The sequence below is a fragment of the Camelina sativa genome, chromosome 3, assembly GCF_030686135.1.
Source record: "Camelina sativa cultivar CO46 ecotype springtype chromosome 3, ASM3068613v1".
NCBI lineage: Eukaryota > Viridiplantae > Streptophyta > Magnoliopsida > Brassicales > Brassicaceae > Camelina > Camelina sativa.
Genome location: NC_141882.1, coordinates 4875460 through 4894254, shown reverse-complemented (window position 1 = coordinate 4894254; position 18795 = coordinate 4875460). Strand labels below are relative to the sequence as shown.

Below are 18795 nucleotides of genomic sequence, written 5' to 3'. Positions count from 1 at the left end.
TTTGTTCTTGTTCATTCTGTTCCACCTTCGTCGACCCGTTCTTCCCCCTCACCTACGATGACGAACAAACACTCTGTTTTTGTCCAAACAAAACAGAGCCGTCGCCTTTTCACCCCTTTTAAGCTTCCGCCCCTACACCAATAATACTAAACATTATCTCTCCATCACTCTTGAATTAACTTGTCTCAACTTTTTATGTTTTGTGAATGATTTCATAAAATATAACATTTAACTTTTATAAATTTTATACTATGGAGTATTGATGTACCATTTTTTCCAGTTTTTTTATGACTCACTTTACCTCTGTATAATTAACTTTGATTTTGCTCGGTCCAAACGTTTTTAAGTGCCTTTGATATGCCATTCATCTTCATGGATAGTGATTCTCCACAATCCAGCCTGACCAATATTGTTATATGAAATTAAATCCCTTTTCATCCAACAAAATGAAAATGTTGCCACAAATCATATTCCGACCTTATTTCCATTTATCATTGAATTTTTTTTAACATATTATCGCAAAGGTTTGATTTATAGTCAGCCCCTACTAAGCGAGATAACGTGACATAGTGGAATCAAACTCTGGTGGGATCAGTCACAGAGTTGGTGCTGTAACCACTTGACTAAAAAAACTTCCCATCATTGAAAATTTTAAAATTTATGTGGGACTGTATTAAATGGTTATATTAGACAATACTCCCTATGTTCCTGATTATTCCTTATTTTTTTGTGCAACATTTGTTTTTCTCTAGAAAATGGATTAATAAAGAATGGATGGAGTAGATTTTAGTGAGAAAAATATATTGTGACTATTATAATATACATATTATTTAATAGCTTTTAAACATAATATAAATTTGTGGTCTAAGGTTGTTTAGTCTGCTTGTCCTCCGGAAATGGATTGGCTCCTTTCTTGATAAGATGTAAAAACAAACACATAAATCTAAAATAAAGACGTTTAACTAATCCTCAGGAAAGTTAAAATAATGGCTACATATATAAAAACCAAAAGTAAATTTTGATTAAAAAGTAAATAAAGGAATTCAGATTAAAATTTGGTTAATCATTGTTTTTAAGAATCTATCTTTTTGTATCCTGAGAAGACTTTAGCTGAGCCTTTTAATATCTATTGATTCCATTTCATGGCTTCTATATAATAGAGTTCTGCTAGCTTCACTAAGCTATAAATCTACAAAAATAAAAAATAACATATCAAATTGTAATCTGACCGTTAACAAATTTGGTTAAGAAAATGGGAAACAAAATTATTTTACAAAATGTACCTTGTCAATGCATCTATGTAACTATTATACCAAAAATAAATGCATCTACGTAACTATAAAAGTTGGAAAATACATGAAATACATCTTGATCATGGAGAGAAAGGGTATATATATTTTGGTTAATTATAAGGACCCCTTGCTAGACATCAAACCTCTGTTTGGATCATCAAGGATTGGAGAAGGGTACCATCATAATCAAGAAACATGACGATCTTGTTTCCTTTTGCAGCTAGCATTGGTGATATATGTTATAACAGATCTAGAATTTGAGAGTAAATTTGAGTCTAAGTATTTAAGTAAATGTCTACCTATTTGAATGTTAGGAGGAGGTATTGGTTTGAGATTTTAAGAGAATTTTAATGACTTTAAATAAAATCATGGAAAGTATAAAATTGAGGATTCTAAGTGATTGTTTAGAAAGTTGTTTAAAATCTTGCTGATTTGTTTTTCCTAATCTTGTAAAATCACTCGTAAAATCTTGTAAAATCTTTCTCAAAAAATATTGCACAATATTCTTTTGATTCAACGCTTCTGTGAAAGAAAAAAAAATCTCTTGCTTATCTCATCTTCTATAAAATCATCTTTATTCAACGCCTCTTGACATTGAATAACTCAAGTTTTTGTTTTGATTTGTATTTTTAGTGCTCTCTGTTCACATACGTTTGCTCTCTGCAAGATAAATAGTAAAATATATCTTCTTTAACAATTCACATTCACAATTCACAATCATAAGTACATGTTTGCTCTTTGTCTATCACAATTCATGTGCTGGCTGCGAAGGTACTGACTCTATCGCCGGAGTAATCAACGAAGAAGAAGGAGGAGGAGGCTTGTAGGGTAACAACGACACGACAGGTTTGGGTCGGAGCAAAAGCCGGAACCTAGCCACTATTTTTTTTCTGGGTATATGAGTTTGGTTTGCGACGTCTTCGGTTCTTCTTCTCTGCCTCCCAAAAAGTCATGGACTATGATTCACAAATCTCTCTATTTGATGAGAGAGTTTTTATGACTCTTTTTATGAAGAAAATGGTATAAAATCTTAAACCAATAACATAATATTTGAATTCATTAACAATCCAAGATTCTTTTGTTTTATTTGAATAACATAAAACTTTTAATGACTTTGTAAAACTCTTAATCCAATAACAATAGATTTATCAAGATTTTAGATTACTTTTTATAAATCCACAACTAATAACACCAAATTTTAAAAGAGTTTTAGAAAGTCTTAATTGAATAACAACATATTTTACATAACTTTTAAAGTCATTAAAATTCTCTTAAAATCTCAAACCAATACCTCCCCCTTAGATAGATGTTACTTTTAGGTTCAAGATAATTTATTAACAGTAATAAATTTGGTAATTATGGAATTTGGTGTCATAACTTTTGTAACATAAATATTTAAAAACGGAAATCTTTTCATTAGAATAAATACATTTCAATGGATGGTTATTGAAATTATAACTCTCTTTAATGCATGGAGAAAGCAATTTGTAACCCACTACATGATATTAAATATAAAATTTTAATATATTTTCCATATAAAAAATAATCAAACTTAATGATTTAATTAATACTATTTTAAATATGTCACTTACAATTTTCTAATGAAATAAATAGATAGAAAATCAAGAAAGTCAACATATATGAAATATATATATATATATATATATATATGATTCGAACATGACAACAATTCTGAAGTGCTCTTGACAAGAACAATTTTTTGTTGATATGTGTATTGATATAAAAGGAAAAGCTATTGTTTTGTAATTTATCATAATTTAATAGGATTTTAGTGGAAGTGTGGAGCTGACTAACTTTATTGCAAACTCAATTAATGAAATAAAATATTATATGATTTAAAACGTGTAAAAATTAAGGTTTATAAAATTACATAAAAGCTTAATCCTAATCATGTCAATAATCTGATTTTGTTTGACAAAAAAACTTAATATATAAAAGTGGATTTAAAAATATATGTCAATTGTACTAACACTAAGAAGAGAAATATGATTATTTGAAATTAGAAATGATATAAATTTGTTTTAAAATAATAAAATAAAAATAATCTGATTTTGTTTGACAAAAGAACTTAATATATAAAAGTGGATTTAAAAATATATGTCAATTGTACTAACACTAAGAAGAGAAATATGATTATTTGAAATTAGAAATGATATAAATTTGTTTTAAAATAATAAAATAAAAAAATCTGATTTTGTTTGACAAAAGAACTTAATATATAAAAGTGGATTTAAAAATATATGTCAATTGTACCAACATTAAGAAGAGAAATATGATTATTTGAAATTAGAAATAATATAAATTTGTTTTAAAAGAATAAAATGAAAATAAAGAATGAGACATGTCGAGAATGTCAAATGTCGCATTGTGAGCCAAAGTGAAGAAAAAATATTATATAAGATATACAGTATATAGCATTGTAGCCTTAGGGTTTTAGGAGGCACAAGACGTACAAGACAAGAATCATGGGGAAGCAACGCCCGCGCGGTCGAGGAGGGTGTTTCACAAAACGTTGCCCGATGCTACGTAGCTATAAAAAACTCTACGTTATAATTATGCAAGAAGAAGAATATGTGCGTCTCAGAAGGAATCGGATCACTCTGAGGTTACTATAGCTACCGCCGACCCTCTTCAGTAGGTGTCCATTTATTATATCTCTCTAATGTTTACTCCTTTTTAGTCAGAATTTAATTAAAAAAAAAAAATTAAGTGATATATTGCAAATTTCAAATGATACAGAGGAGTGCAATATGATCAATTAATTAGCAGTAGCTAGCTATATGGATCGTTGTTGCTCATATATTCTCTATGTTGAATTGATTTTCACCTGACTCATCAGAATAGCTAAGCAAGCTCCGATCGAGTTCAAAGATACGACTACTCCTCCACTACTACAAGCGCAAAACTTTGGAAAAGAAGAAGAAACTCTTGATGATCAAGCGCAAATTGCCAAATCCATCATTTGATTCAGTAATTACTTGGCTGCTCTCTACGACTACGTTCTCTAATTTAATACCTGGCCCGGAATATGTTTTCTGATGTTTGCCATGCTTTTTTGTCTTTTAAAAGACCTGTTATGCTATATGCATGTGATTTTGAGAAAACCTTTTTCATGGTAATTAATGTCCCCGATGGCATTGTCTCCTTGTGTAATCGCTGGTCAAATATGTTCATTTCACTCATTTGCTCTGTTCTCGTCAACAAGTGCGAACCTGTTTGTTTCGCTCTTTCTCAACCATTTCCAAAAAATACATTTTAAACCAAGCACAATAGCTAAGGATATTCAGGGGTTAACCGATTGTTAAAATCGCCTTAAAGTTGAAATGAAGAGCATTGTTACGCTTTTCGTAGGAGGCATCATAAGGTCATCAACCATCATCGTAAACAGTCAGTTTATCACTATGGATTTGTTATTGAAGAAATAAGTTCCTCTCTGTCTTTGAGTTAGCCAACTCCTATATTTTAAGAGGTATCTACGAGAAGAATTCCTCTTTTAGCCTAGAAAATGCAGTCATGATCTAGCCTCAGATGATGGGCTTAATTAGTAGTGGCTCACAAAAAATGGATTTACTTAAATAAGGATCAGTCAAAAAAGAAACTCAAGTAAAGAAAAAGAAAAAGAAAAAAAAATAGATTTAGTGGGTCCGTATAACACAGCAAACAAAAGTCCCACTTATGAAGACCATCATTAACCCACCACCCCTCTCAATCGTTCCTTTAAAAAAGAAAAAATATTATTTTAATCACAATGAATTGTAGCCACTCAAAAGTTAACACATGTAATCACAGTCAATTGTAGAATGGTTGCTTCCACAAGTAACAGAAGAAACAATTCTCTTCTTAAACCAAATAATGAATTTTTTATTTTATTTTTGGGTCCCATTCATAAAATTAACTGTGTCCCATTCATAAGATTAACTGTGAGAGCATATCTGCTCTAAAGCGCCACAAGCAAAGAAGTGCTAACTGATGATGTCATGCGTGATGAGTGCACAATCATGCAATGGCAAATTTGCTTTTTTTTTTTTTCCTTCTGAAAGGCTCACCGCATTATATTACTTAAATATTTTTATAAAGTCATTCCAATTATTATTGTTTTTACACTTAGTCCCCATATACATTTGTGGAAACATTCCAGCTAGCCATCCAAGAGACACTTCCAGTTACAAAACATACCCCATGCATCGTTTTCACATACTTAACAAAGCTCCCACGTCAATTATCAATTCGTTAAGTTTTCAGCATCGGCAACAGTTCAGGATAGCTTGACATAAATTTGACGAAATCATCGTATGCTTCTGCGATGAGATGATCATCGTCCCAATTATCCCTATATGTAGCGGATTGTGCATAGATTCTCTTGAAACCTATGTAAAACATTTGTTCTCTCCATTTCTCTACCCGGGGATAGTCACATTGATCCGCAAGCCAATTATCATATTCAAACTGCCACAATAATTTCACCCAAAAAAAAATGTTTAGCCTCCACCATTTGTTATCAAGATAACATTATTGCGAAAAAGTAGTGGTAAGAGATTTATCTGTGTACCTGAGAGTCATCAGGCATCAGATGTGTATATCTTTTGGGAATTCCCGAAGATTCAAGCTTATTGTAGAACGTCTTAGTGTCTTCCATCATCTCGTCTTGAGATGGGAGAGATACTCGACCGGACAAGACCGCTGCGACCCACTTGCTTTGAAGCTCAAACATCGGAAAGGGGGTGATCTAAATACATCAAGTGAAACCAAACAATGAGATTAATTTGCAAAAGCAACGAAGATATTCACACCAAACAAAAATATATACACATTTTTAAGATTATTAACCTGCCATGGTAAGCCAATGAAGGAAAGGCCCGGGGCAAGAGCCGGAGGAAATACATGCTTATACAACGGTCCAACTCGATTATCGTCCACGGTTACTTCACCTTTTGTGTCGAGAAAGGGGAAGTAATATTTGTACCTGAAGATAGTTATAACAAGATAAAAAGGGTCAATGAAAAACGTTTTCACATATTTTATGTGCTCTGTATTTCAATGTTTAAGCCATGGTCTATCTAACCCGGTACAATGCATAATGGTATCTGCGTAAACCGTCTTTCCGTTCTCGAAAACCACCGAACCGTCTTCGCGGGCAATTTCAATCTATTGTACAATGAACGTCACCAGAAATCATTCAGTGGTTTATGGAGTAAATAATTAATCATCAAAACAATCAACATGATTCATTAGCCTATATACCGTTGGGTGGAGCCACAGATTGTCATAACCGGGAAGCTTCTCGTAGGTCTCCGGTGAAGTCGACCTAGACGAAACATGGACTTCTTTCGCCACCTTTGCAATATCTCTGCTTATATCAACTCCACTCGCCGAGCTTCCGATCACTATCACTACCTTCAAACATAACAAAAAGGAAACGATCCAAGAATTAAAAAATGAAGAGAAAAGTTAATAGATGATCAGATCAATTAGATTCAATATAGTAATGAGATAGTATAGTACTACAATTATCTGATTTTTGAATTGATCAGGAACACGGTAATTGTGACTATGAATTTGCTTGCCTGGCCATGAATCTATGCCTGAAAGAAAAAGCAAAATAGTTACTATTTTCCCCTAAGTAAAAAAAGACTAATCTTGTTTTTGTTTGACAAAAATAAGTCATCCCGAAGAGAACTCTGTTTTTTATTTTTTGTACTGGATTCATATTTTTATTTATTTATAATACTTTTTTATGGTAAAATGTTTTTAAAACAAATTCATATTTCGATAAGATTTCTTCCTAAATTCCACAAATTAATTAAAAACACAACTCAGAACACTTGCTTATTTTACCAGCGATAAGAGCATGACGAGGCTCTGTATAGTGTCCGTTACAAACCATGACAGCGTCGTATATCTCGTCGGCAACACCATCGGAGCTTCTAGATTTAACCCTCCACTTCCCTCCGTCATCCTCCTCCGCCTCCACCGGCTCCGCCTTAACAACCTCCGTCTCGAACCTTATCATCTCCTCGATATCGAACTCTTTAGCAAAGTCTCGCAGGTAAGCAAGAACCTCAGTATGAGCCGGGTGTCTTCTCGGATCCCTCGACCCGTCGTGTGGCCGGGCCGCAAAAGGGAAGTCGGTGAAACCCATGCATTCTCTGGGGATGTTGGTGCGTAGGGATCTGTAGAGGCTCGAGTGGACGACGGGTCGGCTCGGGTCCAGGCTAAGAGGGTCTGGTTCGACTTGAGAGGTGTAACCCCACACGCCTCCGATTTGGCTCCCCCGCTCTAAGACGACTACTGAGTGGCCTTCACGGCGTAGCTCACGAGCAGCTACGAGTCCCGCGGCTCCGGCTCCGATTACTGCTACGTGGCGAGAGATTGTTGGATCAGGATGACTCGGTGCCATATTAGGTTATTCTGAAGTATTATTGTGAAATAATGAAGATGAAGAGATTGTGATGGTAACGAAGAGAGTAAGGTGATGGTGTTTGTTTCGATCATAACGATGTGCCTTATTTATATACGAAGAAAATGGTGATACTAACGATGACGTGTCACTTCATTGTATACAATTCTTACATTAATCTCGTCTGAATATTAAATTCAGCTAAGTAGCAAGGTTCCAGCCGTGGTTAGATGTTACACTCTGAAACTGATTATAAAAATTGGTGGTTTCTAAAAAAAGCATAATCTATTATTTGATTCTACAGGAAGTTGAAAAATTGATTTTATATATCATGAAGTTTCTTATAAATATTTGCGTATACATTATACGGGATTTTTACAAGAGGTATAGTATACAATTTCTTGTTTATTTGATCAAGTGAATGTGCTTCCAGGATAATTGATTTTAAAGATGAAAAGAAATAATAATAAGGTTTAATTAATTCATTGTAATTAACTTTCCTTTATTAGGGTTAATTAATTTTAAAGATGAAAAGAAATAATAATAAGGTTTAATTAATTCATTGTAATTAACTCTCCTTTATTAGGTTACTTTTTAATATCCGACAAAGATTGGTTACTACTTCTTTTGAAGTGTTGCCGAATGTATCTACCACCCAACAGTGTCCCGGACCATGTGTGTATACTATTCAACATGGCATACGAAAAAAAAACTTTTTTCTATTATAATATATGTATGATTAAATAAATTAGAGTAGAAAGGTGGATATGCATCATAAAATATTCTTCCCACCATCCACATCATATTAACCAATATCATTGCTTATTTCAGATTATAGATACTAAGTGTGATAGACTTGTAGCTCAAATTTTCAGAAGTGAGCTCTCTTTAAAAAAAAAAAAAAAGAATCAGCATTCGATCGATTTAGAAAGTCTGAGTAGAGAAAACGTAGACTGATCTGTATATTAAATATAATATTGAAAATATATAATATATACCAAAATTAATTTTTGGTTGGAGACTAAATATATACTATATATTAAAATCGGTAAAAGCTGTATGGAGACGGCAAATACGAATCGACTACGCCATTGCTTTGAAAATGAAAGACGCCAAATATGAAAAATTATCTATCAAGTTGCAAACAAAACCATTACGAAAGTAGTTTTAAAAAATGGAAACATTTTAAATTACTTTATCGACACTATTCGACACTTTCGTCTTTTTGGACAAAACGCTAACACCACAGATTATATATATCAAACTTCTTAAAAGATCTACCAATTATAGGATTTAGCTTACAACAGATGTGGTTGAATTATTGTACACGACACTATTCTTTCCTTTATCTAAAACTAACTTTTTTTATATACATTTTTGCATATATTAAATAATTCATACTAATTAAGCAAAAATGTAACAACAAATATTTTTGGTGCTGTACATCTAAAAATCAAAATATACATTTTTTTCTCTTTTTTTGGGTATCAATATTAAGTTACAATATACATTTGACTAACCCCGAGACCAAAATGTTTCCACGACGTTAAATTTTTCATGTAGTTTTAACAAGCGACTTTAGCACGGATCGAAGTGAATTATTTTTTTTCTTCTAGCAGATGATGTGAGATGAAGTTGCAACGTTAGTGTGAAGACGACAATTTCTCTGGTTCCAAAATAGCATATATATATTGTAGCTTGGAAAAGGATGTGGATAACATATAGTCCTGGTTTGGGGTACATTTTTGTTATTCATAAATTCATAATTATTCGGGGTACATTTTTTTTCTTTCTAATTCAATAAAAAAACTTTATTCATCAATACCTTTTAAAAGAGGCATAATTTGATATCACAATGATTGAACGAAGATGAGATAAAGCAAAAGAGAAGTCAACTTGTAAACGGGACACAACAAAGAAAAGTTGAAGTCATCTAAGGTTGGATAAACCTATTTAAACCAAGTTGAAAGAAAGTTTCCTGCATCTAACGAGTTGAAGAGACCGGAACAAACCGATCAAGACCAGAGCAAGTTTCCCGCTAAGTGTGACTTGTATGTCTTTCACTAATGGTAGCTTGGTAATATCCGTCAAGTATTTTTCTTAAAAACATTTATTTGTATTTGTAAGTACGATTAAATAATACATGTCCATCCAAATTCTTCGAAAGTCGAATCTATCGTTGGTCCCAGTAATCTCTAATACTAAAGATTAGAAGAGTCCAAGCAGAGAAAGCAGAGACGTAGTCTTTGCAAACCGCCCTCATATATATTTGTTTCTAACATAGAATTGGAACGCATGCAGTACGTACGATAAAACAAGACAAGAATCATTGCTAGAAACCAAACTCCAGTATATGATCAGAAATTTGAACTCAGTTCAGTTCTAACAACCTCGATCGCAAACTTCCGCAATGTCGTAATCATTAAAAAAAAAAGTCGAATTGAGAGCAATATCTCTTGAGAAATTAATATTTAATTTTGTTATCACAAATGTTCACTAGGCACTTCAGTGGTTAGCTAAGTGCACTTTTCGACGGGCCAATCAAAATATTAAGAAAAGTTTGGAAAATATTGAAAAGCATCTCTTTTTCATGAGACATCAACATCCCATTGTAAAGTAAAAAAGAAGAATTATTGAAGCCACGTAACAAAGGTTACTAAAGAAATTTTAAAACATGATAAATGCTTGCTTTATTGCTTAATAAATAAATAATGCACGCCGTATAAGCGAACTTTTGCCAAAGAGCCTTGCTTCTGAGAGTAGACGCGTTGGGTCGAGTCGAATATACAATGTTAATTTTTTATGAAGATCCCTTTTAAAGAAAAATGAAAACATATAATTTTGAAATATATGTCATGGAATTACTAAAGATATTAAAATATATCTTATGTTAGATTTTCAATTAACTTATTATAGATTCTAAATTATTGAAATGACCATATATATAATTAAAAGTATATTTATTTCTTAACTTTTTAGATACATTAATTACTACCATTATTATCTCATACAAAAGAGATAAAACATAACATACTATGTCAAATGTTGGAGAAGTTAATACAAGTTTATTAGTTATGATTTAAAAAAAATATTATAATTTTAGAGTATGTAAATTAATTCTTCTATATATTGTATAAAACATTTTCCTTTTATTTTTTTCTTAACTATATTTTCCCACCTCTTACTCCCTCCGTATTGATTTAATTGACGTTCTAGGTTTGTTTTCATGTTTTAAAATACTTGTCGTTCACACTTATCAATGTAAGTTTTGTAAAGAATCTCAGTTATAGCCTCACGTCTAAGACAATCTCAAGAATCACTTTTTAAATTAATGTTGTTTGTAAGGTTAAAATAGTCAATTTACTTGTTTTCTTAATCTACTCAAAGCAACCTAGAATCTCAATTAAATAAATACAGAGGGAGTATTATATATTGTATATTATGTATGTTTACCTTCATAGTTAAATCAAAGACCAAATGGCGCATGTGAATCTTCCCGAGGAATTGGTGGAAGAGATACTCCATCGTTGTCCATCTCTATCTCTTTCCCGATTCAGAACCGTTTCCAAAGAATGGAATACACTTTTCAACGATACGACGTTCATCCACAAGCACTTGGATCTGGTCCGTACTCAATTCCTTTTATGGACCAATTCCAAGGTTTATTCGGTAGGTCTCAATCTCAACGACAATGATCCAAAAGTAGAGCTGCGTGAGTTGGCCTTAAATATTCCAGATTTAAGTGATCATAGGACAACAAACTTTCTTCCTTGCAATGACTTATTGTTTTGTGCCTCATGGTGGTGGAACAACAAAGCGGTTGTTTGGAACCCGTCGTTGAGACAAACTAGATGTATCAAGTCGGAGGAAGAACATTTCATGTTTGGTGGCATAGGGTACGATAGTGGTAATCCCGGAAAGGGTTATCATCTATTTGGATATAGTTATCGTCGACGAAGTGTTAAGGGAAACAACTCTATGTTTTATAAAAGATTTTCTATGTACAACTTTGGAAGCAATGCATGGAAGTGTATTAATGATGTTTCAGAGGAAGAGACGTTCATAAAAGGATCAGATTCATTAGATAACAATGTCTCTTTGAATGGAAATTTGTATTGGGCTGCTTCTGACTTCACGGCTGATGAATATGTTATCCAAAGTTTCGATTTTTCTAAAGAGATATTGAAAATCTTTTGCGTTCTGCCGTGGAAGAAGAAATATTCTGATATTCCAGTCCTCTCAGTTTTTAGGGGAGATCGACTTTCAGTATTGAATAAATATAAAGGAACAAATAACATCGAGATTTGGGTGACAAAGAACAAGATTAACGAAGATGTGGAGAATGTGGTGTGGATGATATTCATGACAATTACAATACCCATTTATAAGGACTCTTGTCCAAGTTACTTCATCACTGACATCTACGAAAAGAGACTCGTCATGTGTTGTAGTGACGAAAGTGGAAAGGGTTGCATTTATATTGTCAGTGGCCATGCTAGGAAGAAGATTCAAATAGATTTTGATGTTAGTGAGTTTAGTCATTGTTTCTATGATCCTAGTTTAATTCCTATTCCATGCGAGGGTTCAGATCAAGAGACAAACAATAATTAGTTTTTTTTTTTTTTTTTGGTTATATATTTGCTTATTGGGTTTCTTTCATCTTTTCAAGAAACTCTAATAATTATATATGACATAAATTTTATTAAGAAAATGTATATGCATTTTAATTTGATGGTGTTTTTTGAAAAATGGTCCATCAAAAATGGTGCTTCATGAATTTCTTCAACAAAAAGGTTACACGTTTTAATTTGTTTTCCAAATACACAATAAAAACCTAAATCCACAATGTAATAAATTTACTTTATAGTATGACACATTAGAAAAGAATGTGAAATTACAACTACTCCCTCCGTTTCATAATATATGATGTTTTAGAGAGATTTTTTGTTTCATAATATAGGATGTTTTCAAGTTTCTATGCAACTTTTTGATTAAGTTAATATTATCTATTATGCAGTATTGTTTCTGATTGGTTGAACTTTTTAAAAGTAAACATTTCTTAATCTGCGTACTTTTGTTAAAACATCCTACATTTTGCAACGGAGGGAGTATACATTAAAACAGATCTCATCCTAATATTTAATATAGTTTAATAATATATTTTACTTAATTAGCTATAAATTTTGAAGTTTATTATCATAAAACTAAAACCATACTTTAAAGTTTTTTTAGTTTATGAAACATTAAATTAGATTGATTTCTTAGTTTATCTAAAAACTTACATTAATTGCTAACATTATGTATCTTAAAAGAGATAAGACAATACTATGTCTAATGCTTGGGAAGATAATCCAAGTTTTAACACATAATATGTTTTTAGTGTATGTGATTTAATTCTTTTTTGATATACAAATTTTCCCCCCTTTTGTTCTTTTAGTCTTTTTTTTTTTTAAATCTAATTTTTCAACATCTTATTATATATATGTTGGGTTATGTTTGTTATTATAGCTTCGTTGTTAAATGAAAGACCAAATGACGCATGTAATGCTTCTTTGGGAATTGGTAGAAGAGATACTCTACCGTGTTCCACCTCTATCTCTTATAAGATTTAGAACCGTCTGCAAACAATGGAACGCATTCTACAATGAGAAGACGATCATGAACAAAAAATTGGCTCTCATCTGTCCGCAGTTTCTTTTGTGGACCAATTCCAAGATTTATTCTTTAGGCATCAATTTCAACAATGATCCAAAGATTGAGATGCGTGAGTTACTCTTGGATATTCCTTTTTCGAAAGATCATTTGACTACCCATTTTCTGCCTTGCGATGGTTTATTGTTTCGTAATTCGTGGTTGTGGGAACGTGCGGTTGCGGTTTGGTCGTTTGGAACCCGTGGTCAAGAAAGAGTAGAAGGATCGAGCATAAGGACGCAAGGTTCACATTTTGTGGCATAGGATACGATAGTGGTAGACCCGAAAAGGGTCACAAGATCTATGGGTTTAGTATTTGTGAGCGAAATGTTAATGAACCCACCACCTCTCAGCTTTATCGGAAATTTGCTATCTACGAGTTCCAAACCAACGCGTCGAAGTATATTAAAGCTGATCCCGAAGAAGAGAACACCACATGGGGAACTTCATTGTATAATAACGTGTCTTTGAATGGAAATATGTATTGGCCTACTTATAGCCTAGAGACCGGTGAATATCTTATCAAAAGTTTCGACTTTTCCAAAGAGATATTCAAAATATATTGCGTTCTACCGTGGAAGATTGATTCTTCTAATTATCCTATCCTCTCTGTTTTTAGTGGGGTTCGGCTATCAGTGTTACATACATTCATAAAGCCATATGACATCGAGATTTGGGTGACAAAGAACAAGATTAATGAGGATGTGGAGAATGTAGTGTGGATGAAGTTCATGACAGTTTCAAGACCTATTACTAAGGATTATTATCAAAGTTACTTCATCGATAATGTCTATGGAAAAAGACTCGTCATGTGTTGTGGGGACGAAAATGGCAAGGCTTGCATTTATATTTTGAGGGGTGATACGTCCAAGAAGATTCAAATAGGTTTTGATTCTAATCACCGTAGTCATTGTGTCTATGGTCCCAATATAGGTCCAATTCCTTCAGAGAGTTCGGATCAAGCGACGAAGAAAAATTAATTAGAACTTCTTTGGTTATATTATATGGTTAGTGAGTTAAGACATCGTCCATATGCGCCTATTTTGATCTCAAATCCTTTGGATCATGAGAAGAACAACTTTAAGAGTTTGAAAAAGTTCGTTTTTTATTCGATTCGTGTGTGCATTTTTTATAATAATATTTTATTTATATTATTATAAAAATTATAATTACTATTTTATAAAATTATATACAAAAATAATATATTAGATTACGAATTCTGATATGAAAATAAATGTAATTACTAATTTTTGTAAAATATATTACTTTGATATACAAAGCGCAGGTTTCAGTGATGAGGAGATGAGCATATAATAGCGCAACAAAAGATAAACGTTTTGAATCATTCGAATGATTGCTTCCACCCATAGGTCTAAATACTTTTAAATATATATCATCAATAGTTCAAGAACTGTGTATATTTTTTTGGACATCAATATTAACATTTTCGAAGTACTTTTTTGTATCATCCTCTCTTAATCTTTGTATCCAAACAAGTCCCAACTAAATTCTCTACAATCCTTGCAACCAAACACAATCATTTCTTTATATGCTAATATTAATTTCCTAAAATATATATACCTAATTTAAATCAATATGTTTGATTAAAATATAATTTTCCTTTCACTTTTATTTAATTTTATATTTAGTTTTTTAATTACTATTTAAAAAATAAAGTTAATAGAATATTTAGATTTTTTCATCATATTATGTGATTTAAATTTTTATAAACAGATATATATTTTATTTGATTTGATTTGAAGTACAGTTTTGTGCCATCACTTTTTGTCTACTTCGGGTCGGGTTTTAAGTAAAATTATAACTGATTCAATTATTTGGATCCTACTTAATATGCTGAATATTTTGGGACGATTTGTTATTAATTACATACCTATAATATAACAACCAATCAATGCTCATTGTAACTTAGGAAATATCTAATTTGCATTTTATAAACTTAGGAAATATCTAATTTGCAATGTCAAATTTTTAGGGCCGAGTTTGACAAAAAGAATTAATAGAACAAATTCTGTAATCACATCCCTATAATATAACAACTAATTCAAATTAATAAACATCTTAGGATAGATCTAATTTGCGTTTAATAAACATTTACATATTTGATAAGATTGTATTAGCTTTAAATGTACACTATCAATCTAATAATATCAATTGAGAATCAAAATAAGAATATGCCAAGATGTATTCATTATAAATTATATTAATCAAGTTAATATTAGTGTCATATTTTAATATCACTAACATAACATTATAATAGGTGCTTCTCTCACATACTATTAATTAAGTAATGAACTCATGCATAATCAACTACATTTTATATCAAAAAAAATAATTACATTTTATATTAAAAAAATAATAGACCCATGGTATAACACGGGTAAAACCTAGTTCTAGTACAATGATATAAACGATTACAACCAAACATATGTGAAATGCATGGAATCTTGTAAAGATTCAAAAACTCAATAGAGCTATGTTCATGCATGTGGTCCGGTTATTGATAAAAATGAAAGCTCAGTAAGGCTAAGACTGACTTACAAATGTGGACACTATAACAAACTCCTAATATATAACTTAAATTCAAAAAGTGCAGATGGTGGGGTACGTAATGTAATGTAACTTGAATTCCACAAACATGACGATGATCAAATAAATCATTTTTAGTCAACAATATATACACGCAAAGTCGCAAATCACAAAATCATTATTATAATAAAAAAGGAAAATATTATATTTAATTTCTAAAAAAATAACACATTATAAATGGTGCTTTTGTTGTTATTAAAGTTTATAAATGATGTTTAAATGCAAGTGTATACAAATCATGCATCTTATTTAACTTTTTTTTTAATGATATATCTACTAATGAATTGAAAACAATATTGGCAGATAAAATAACTCTTCTTACATAACAATTAACCTGTACAACTTTATTTTCCTTTGTTAAGTCTTCTACAAAATAATGGAAATGATATTCCACGTATTACCCAAGCTAGCTAGACCAAAATATAATCTTAATATTGCGCCATTAAAAAGAAGAAGAAAAAGAAGGAAAAAAATAAAAAATAAGAGAGAGGGCATAATTCGAGGTTTGAGTTTGTGTCACTCGAAAGTCAGAAACCAATCTTTTGTTTTTTTTTTTTTTTTTTTTTTTTTGTTTTTTTGTCTATTTTGAATTTTATTAAGAGTTAATTAAGAGATAAGCATTTATTTTTATAGGTATTGTTCAATTAGGACTTTTTGTCCATGCTTCCATATTTAGACATTATTTTTACATTAAAATGACGAAATTGCCTTCTAAAACCTGCAAACATCAAACTCTTCGATCTTTCTGCCGCAGGCCCGCAGCCTCTGTCTCTCTCTTCTGTGATGAATAACTTCAACCGCTGGAAATCGAAAGAAAAACAGAGTAATACTCTAATACAAGACCCCTTGATCTCCGTCGTAGCCTCTCTCTCTCTATGATGATTATGCTGATTGTGATTGGTTAAAAATGTTGTAGATGTGGATGAGAAATTTCAGAAATTAAAACCTTTTGAAATTTCAAAACAAAAAATGAAAAGTTTGTTTATTTTTTTCCCTTGGGTTCACCAATTACTAGTTTTCTTATGGTTTAGTTTTCATCAATGGGGTTTCGTGTATCCGATTTTACTTTTTTGTGTTTGATCGATTCATGATGGTGGTTTGATGTATTTTTTGGTTCCTTCGGTTTGAGAATGAAGAAATTGGGATTGATATGTAATTCAAGTGATGGAGCTTTCGCCTCTTACGTTCAGATTTGAGTTGTCTAGATGGAGAATTTTTTTTCATGATCGAAGAGAGAGTTTCTTCTTCAAGTACTGATTGAGTTTCTGATGCAATTTAAGGAAAACTTGGTGACTGGAGGTCTTCGACATCGGAACATGTGGCCGGCAGTGAAAGATGATAGTTGTTGAGCTGTCTCTCTTCCTCTTATCTCAATAACTAGCCAAAACTAAATTAGGTTTTTTGCCTCACCAAAAAAGCCTAAATCTATAAGCATGGATAACAATACTCTATTTCAAAGATTTTGGCTAAAAAAGCCCAAATCAACAATAACCCCTTTTATTAGAGCTTGTTTTGGAACAAAGGATAAATTACTTATGCCCAAAAGAAGGACATTTAAGCCGGCGGACAACTAAAAGTCCTCAAAGTCAACTGCCGAAGAAAAAGAAAATCTCTGGAACTAAGCCCTATCGAAGGGAGACCATAAACTGAACTAGAAATACAAACAGATAATATCGAAACCAAATCGAAAGAGGACGGCTCCTTAAACAATGAGCAGAGATAACAAGACAAATAACCTTAAATATGGAAGAACCAAGAGAGCCGAGAAACTTCTTCTTCTGAAACACATGCGCATGCGGTTTATCACGGCCGCCCACGGCCAATCCGTAGATAACACCTACCTCCTCCTATCATGGTAAGAGCCAATCTCTCGAGAACAAAGACATCATAACCCAACAAGCAAAGAGCACTCATAGAAGTTCATAGAGACTCAAACAAACTCCCAAATGCGACGACGACGACGACTGATGCGTCTCATTACATCTAACTAGAATCCTTCAAAAGGCGATCATATTTAAACAGATCATGAAGGCTGGAACAAGGAGCAAAGCAAAACTCCTCAAAGTTAACACACGCCACGAACACCAAGAACCAGATTACCAACCAAACACTAAGAACGAAACCTCTGTTAAGAAAGGAGTCGAGCCTAACAGGAACCACAAACTAAATCAAAGTGACAAGGTCTGAGAGAATAGGCAAATGCTAAACGGAACTGATAAGGATCCTCAGCCATCCCATATCTGCGGCATAAAAACGAAAAAAACACAAGAGAGGTGTATAACTACGAAATCAACACAGACACAAGGGAAGAAATGGAATAAAATATATAGTTTTATTAATTATTCCATTAACATAGTTTTAAAAGAAATGTATCGATTTCTACAAAATTAACTATTGCATTTATGTACGGACCGACGTACTATTTCCCCCTCAGAACTATCATATCGTTCCAGTTTCCCATCGATCTTTGCCTTCTTACTAGTTCTCCTTCGGACTTATCCTCCCCGACTATTTCCCCCTGAATCCATACTTATACGCTTATTTCCCCATCGAACTGGGATTACACGGTTTTGGTACAAAACCCGACAGAAAACCATCTCAAACCGGTATGAAACCAATTTATAACCCGGGAAACAAATACAACCCGACCCGATTTCTTCTTCTTCTATTTTAAATCAAGAAAAAGAACTATGAACCCTAAAATCGAATTTGTAAAGAAAACCTCTCTCGATTTCTCTCAAAATAATGAGCAATGTCTCTGGATCTTCGAGCTCTTCGACAAATGTC

General features: G+C 32.2%; 2 protein-coding genes, 1 long non-coding RNA gene and 1 pseudogene across 5 annotated transcripts; 3 read left to right on the top strand and 1 right to left on the bottom strand.

Moving 5' to 3' along the window:
* Nucleotides 1–5368: 5368 nt before the first annotated feature.
* Nucleotides 5369–8007, bottom strand: LOC104771035 (flavin-containing monooxygenase FMO GS-OX-like 2). 3 transcript variants are annotated; one of them, XM_010495510.2, is made up of 7 exons: nt 7149–8007; nt 6816–6895; nt 6555–6707; nt 6376–6458; nt 6141–6276; nt 5863–6039; nt 5369–5759 (listed from the first exon to the last, which is right to left on the bottom strand). In XM_010495510.2, the coding sequence occupies exons 1-7, from the start codon at nt 7708–7710 to the stop codon at nt 5544–5546; spliced, it is 1407 nt and encodes a 468-aa protein (XP_010493812.2). In that variant the 5' UTR covers nt 7711–8007; the 3' UTR covers nt 5369–5543. The 3 variants fall into 3 exon arrangements, with proteins under 3 accessions (XP_010493812.2, XP_010493821.2, XP_087355414.1); XM_010495519.2 differs by having other exon boundaries at nt 6819–6895; nt 7149–7805; XM_087499288.1 differs by having other exon boundaries at nt 6555–6709; nt 6827–6895; nt 7149–7805.
* A 2994-nt stretch (nt 8008–11001) lies between these two features.
* On the top strand, nt 11002–12502 carry LOC104778689 (putative F-box protein At1g12190). Its single transcript, XM_010503137.3, has one exon. It carries the CDS (start codon nt 11188–11190, stop codon nt 12319–12321), a length of 1134 nt encoding a protein of 377 aa, XP_010501439.3. The 5' UTR covers nt 11002–11187; the 3' UTR covers nt 12322–12502.
* Nucleotides 12503–13242: 740 nt separating this feature from the next.
* On the top strand, nt 13243–14434 carry LOC104778688 (putative F-box protein At1g12190 pseudogene; annotated as a pseudogene).
* A 2230-nt stretch (nt 14435–16664) lies between these two features.
* On the top strand, nt 16665–17511 carry LOC147946585 (uncharacterized). The gene is made up of 2 exons (XR_015586717.1): nt 16665–16831; nt 17289–17511. It is a non-coding gene; the product is annotated as an uncharacterized LOC147946585 (long non-coding RNA).
* The last annotated feature ends 1284 nt before the right edge of the window (nt 17512–18795 follow it).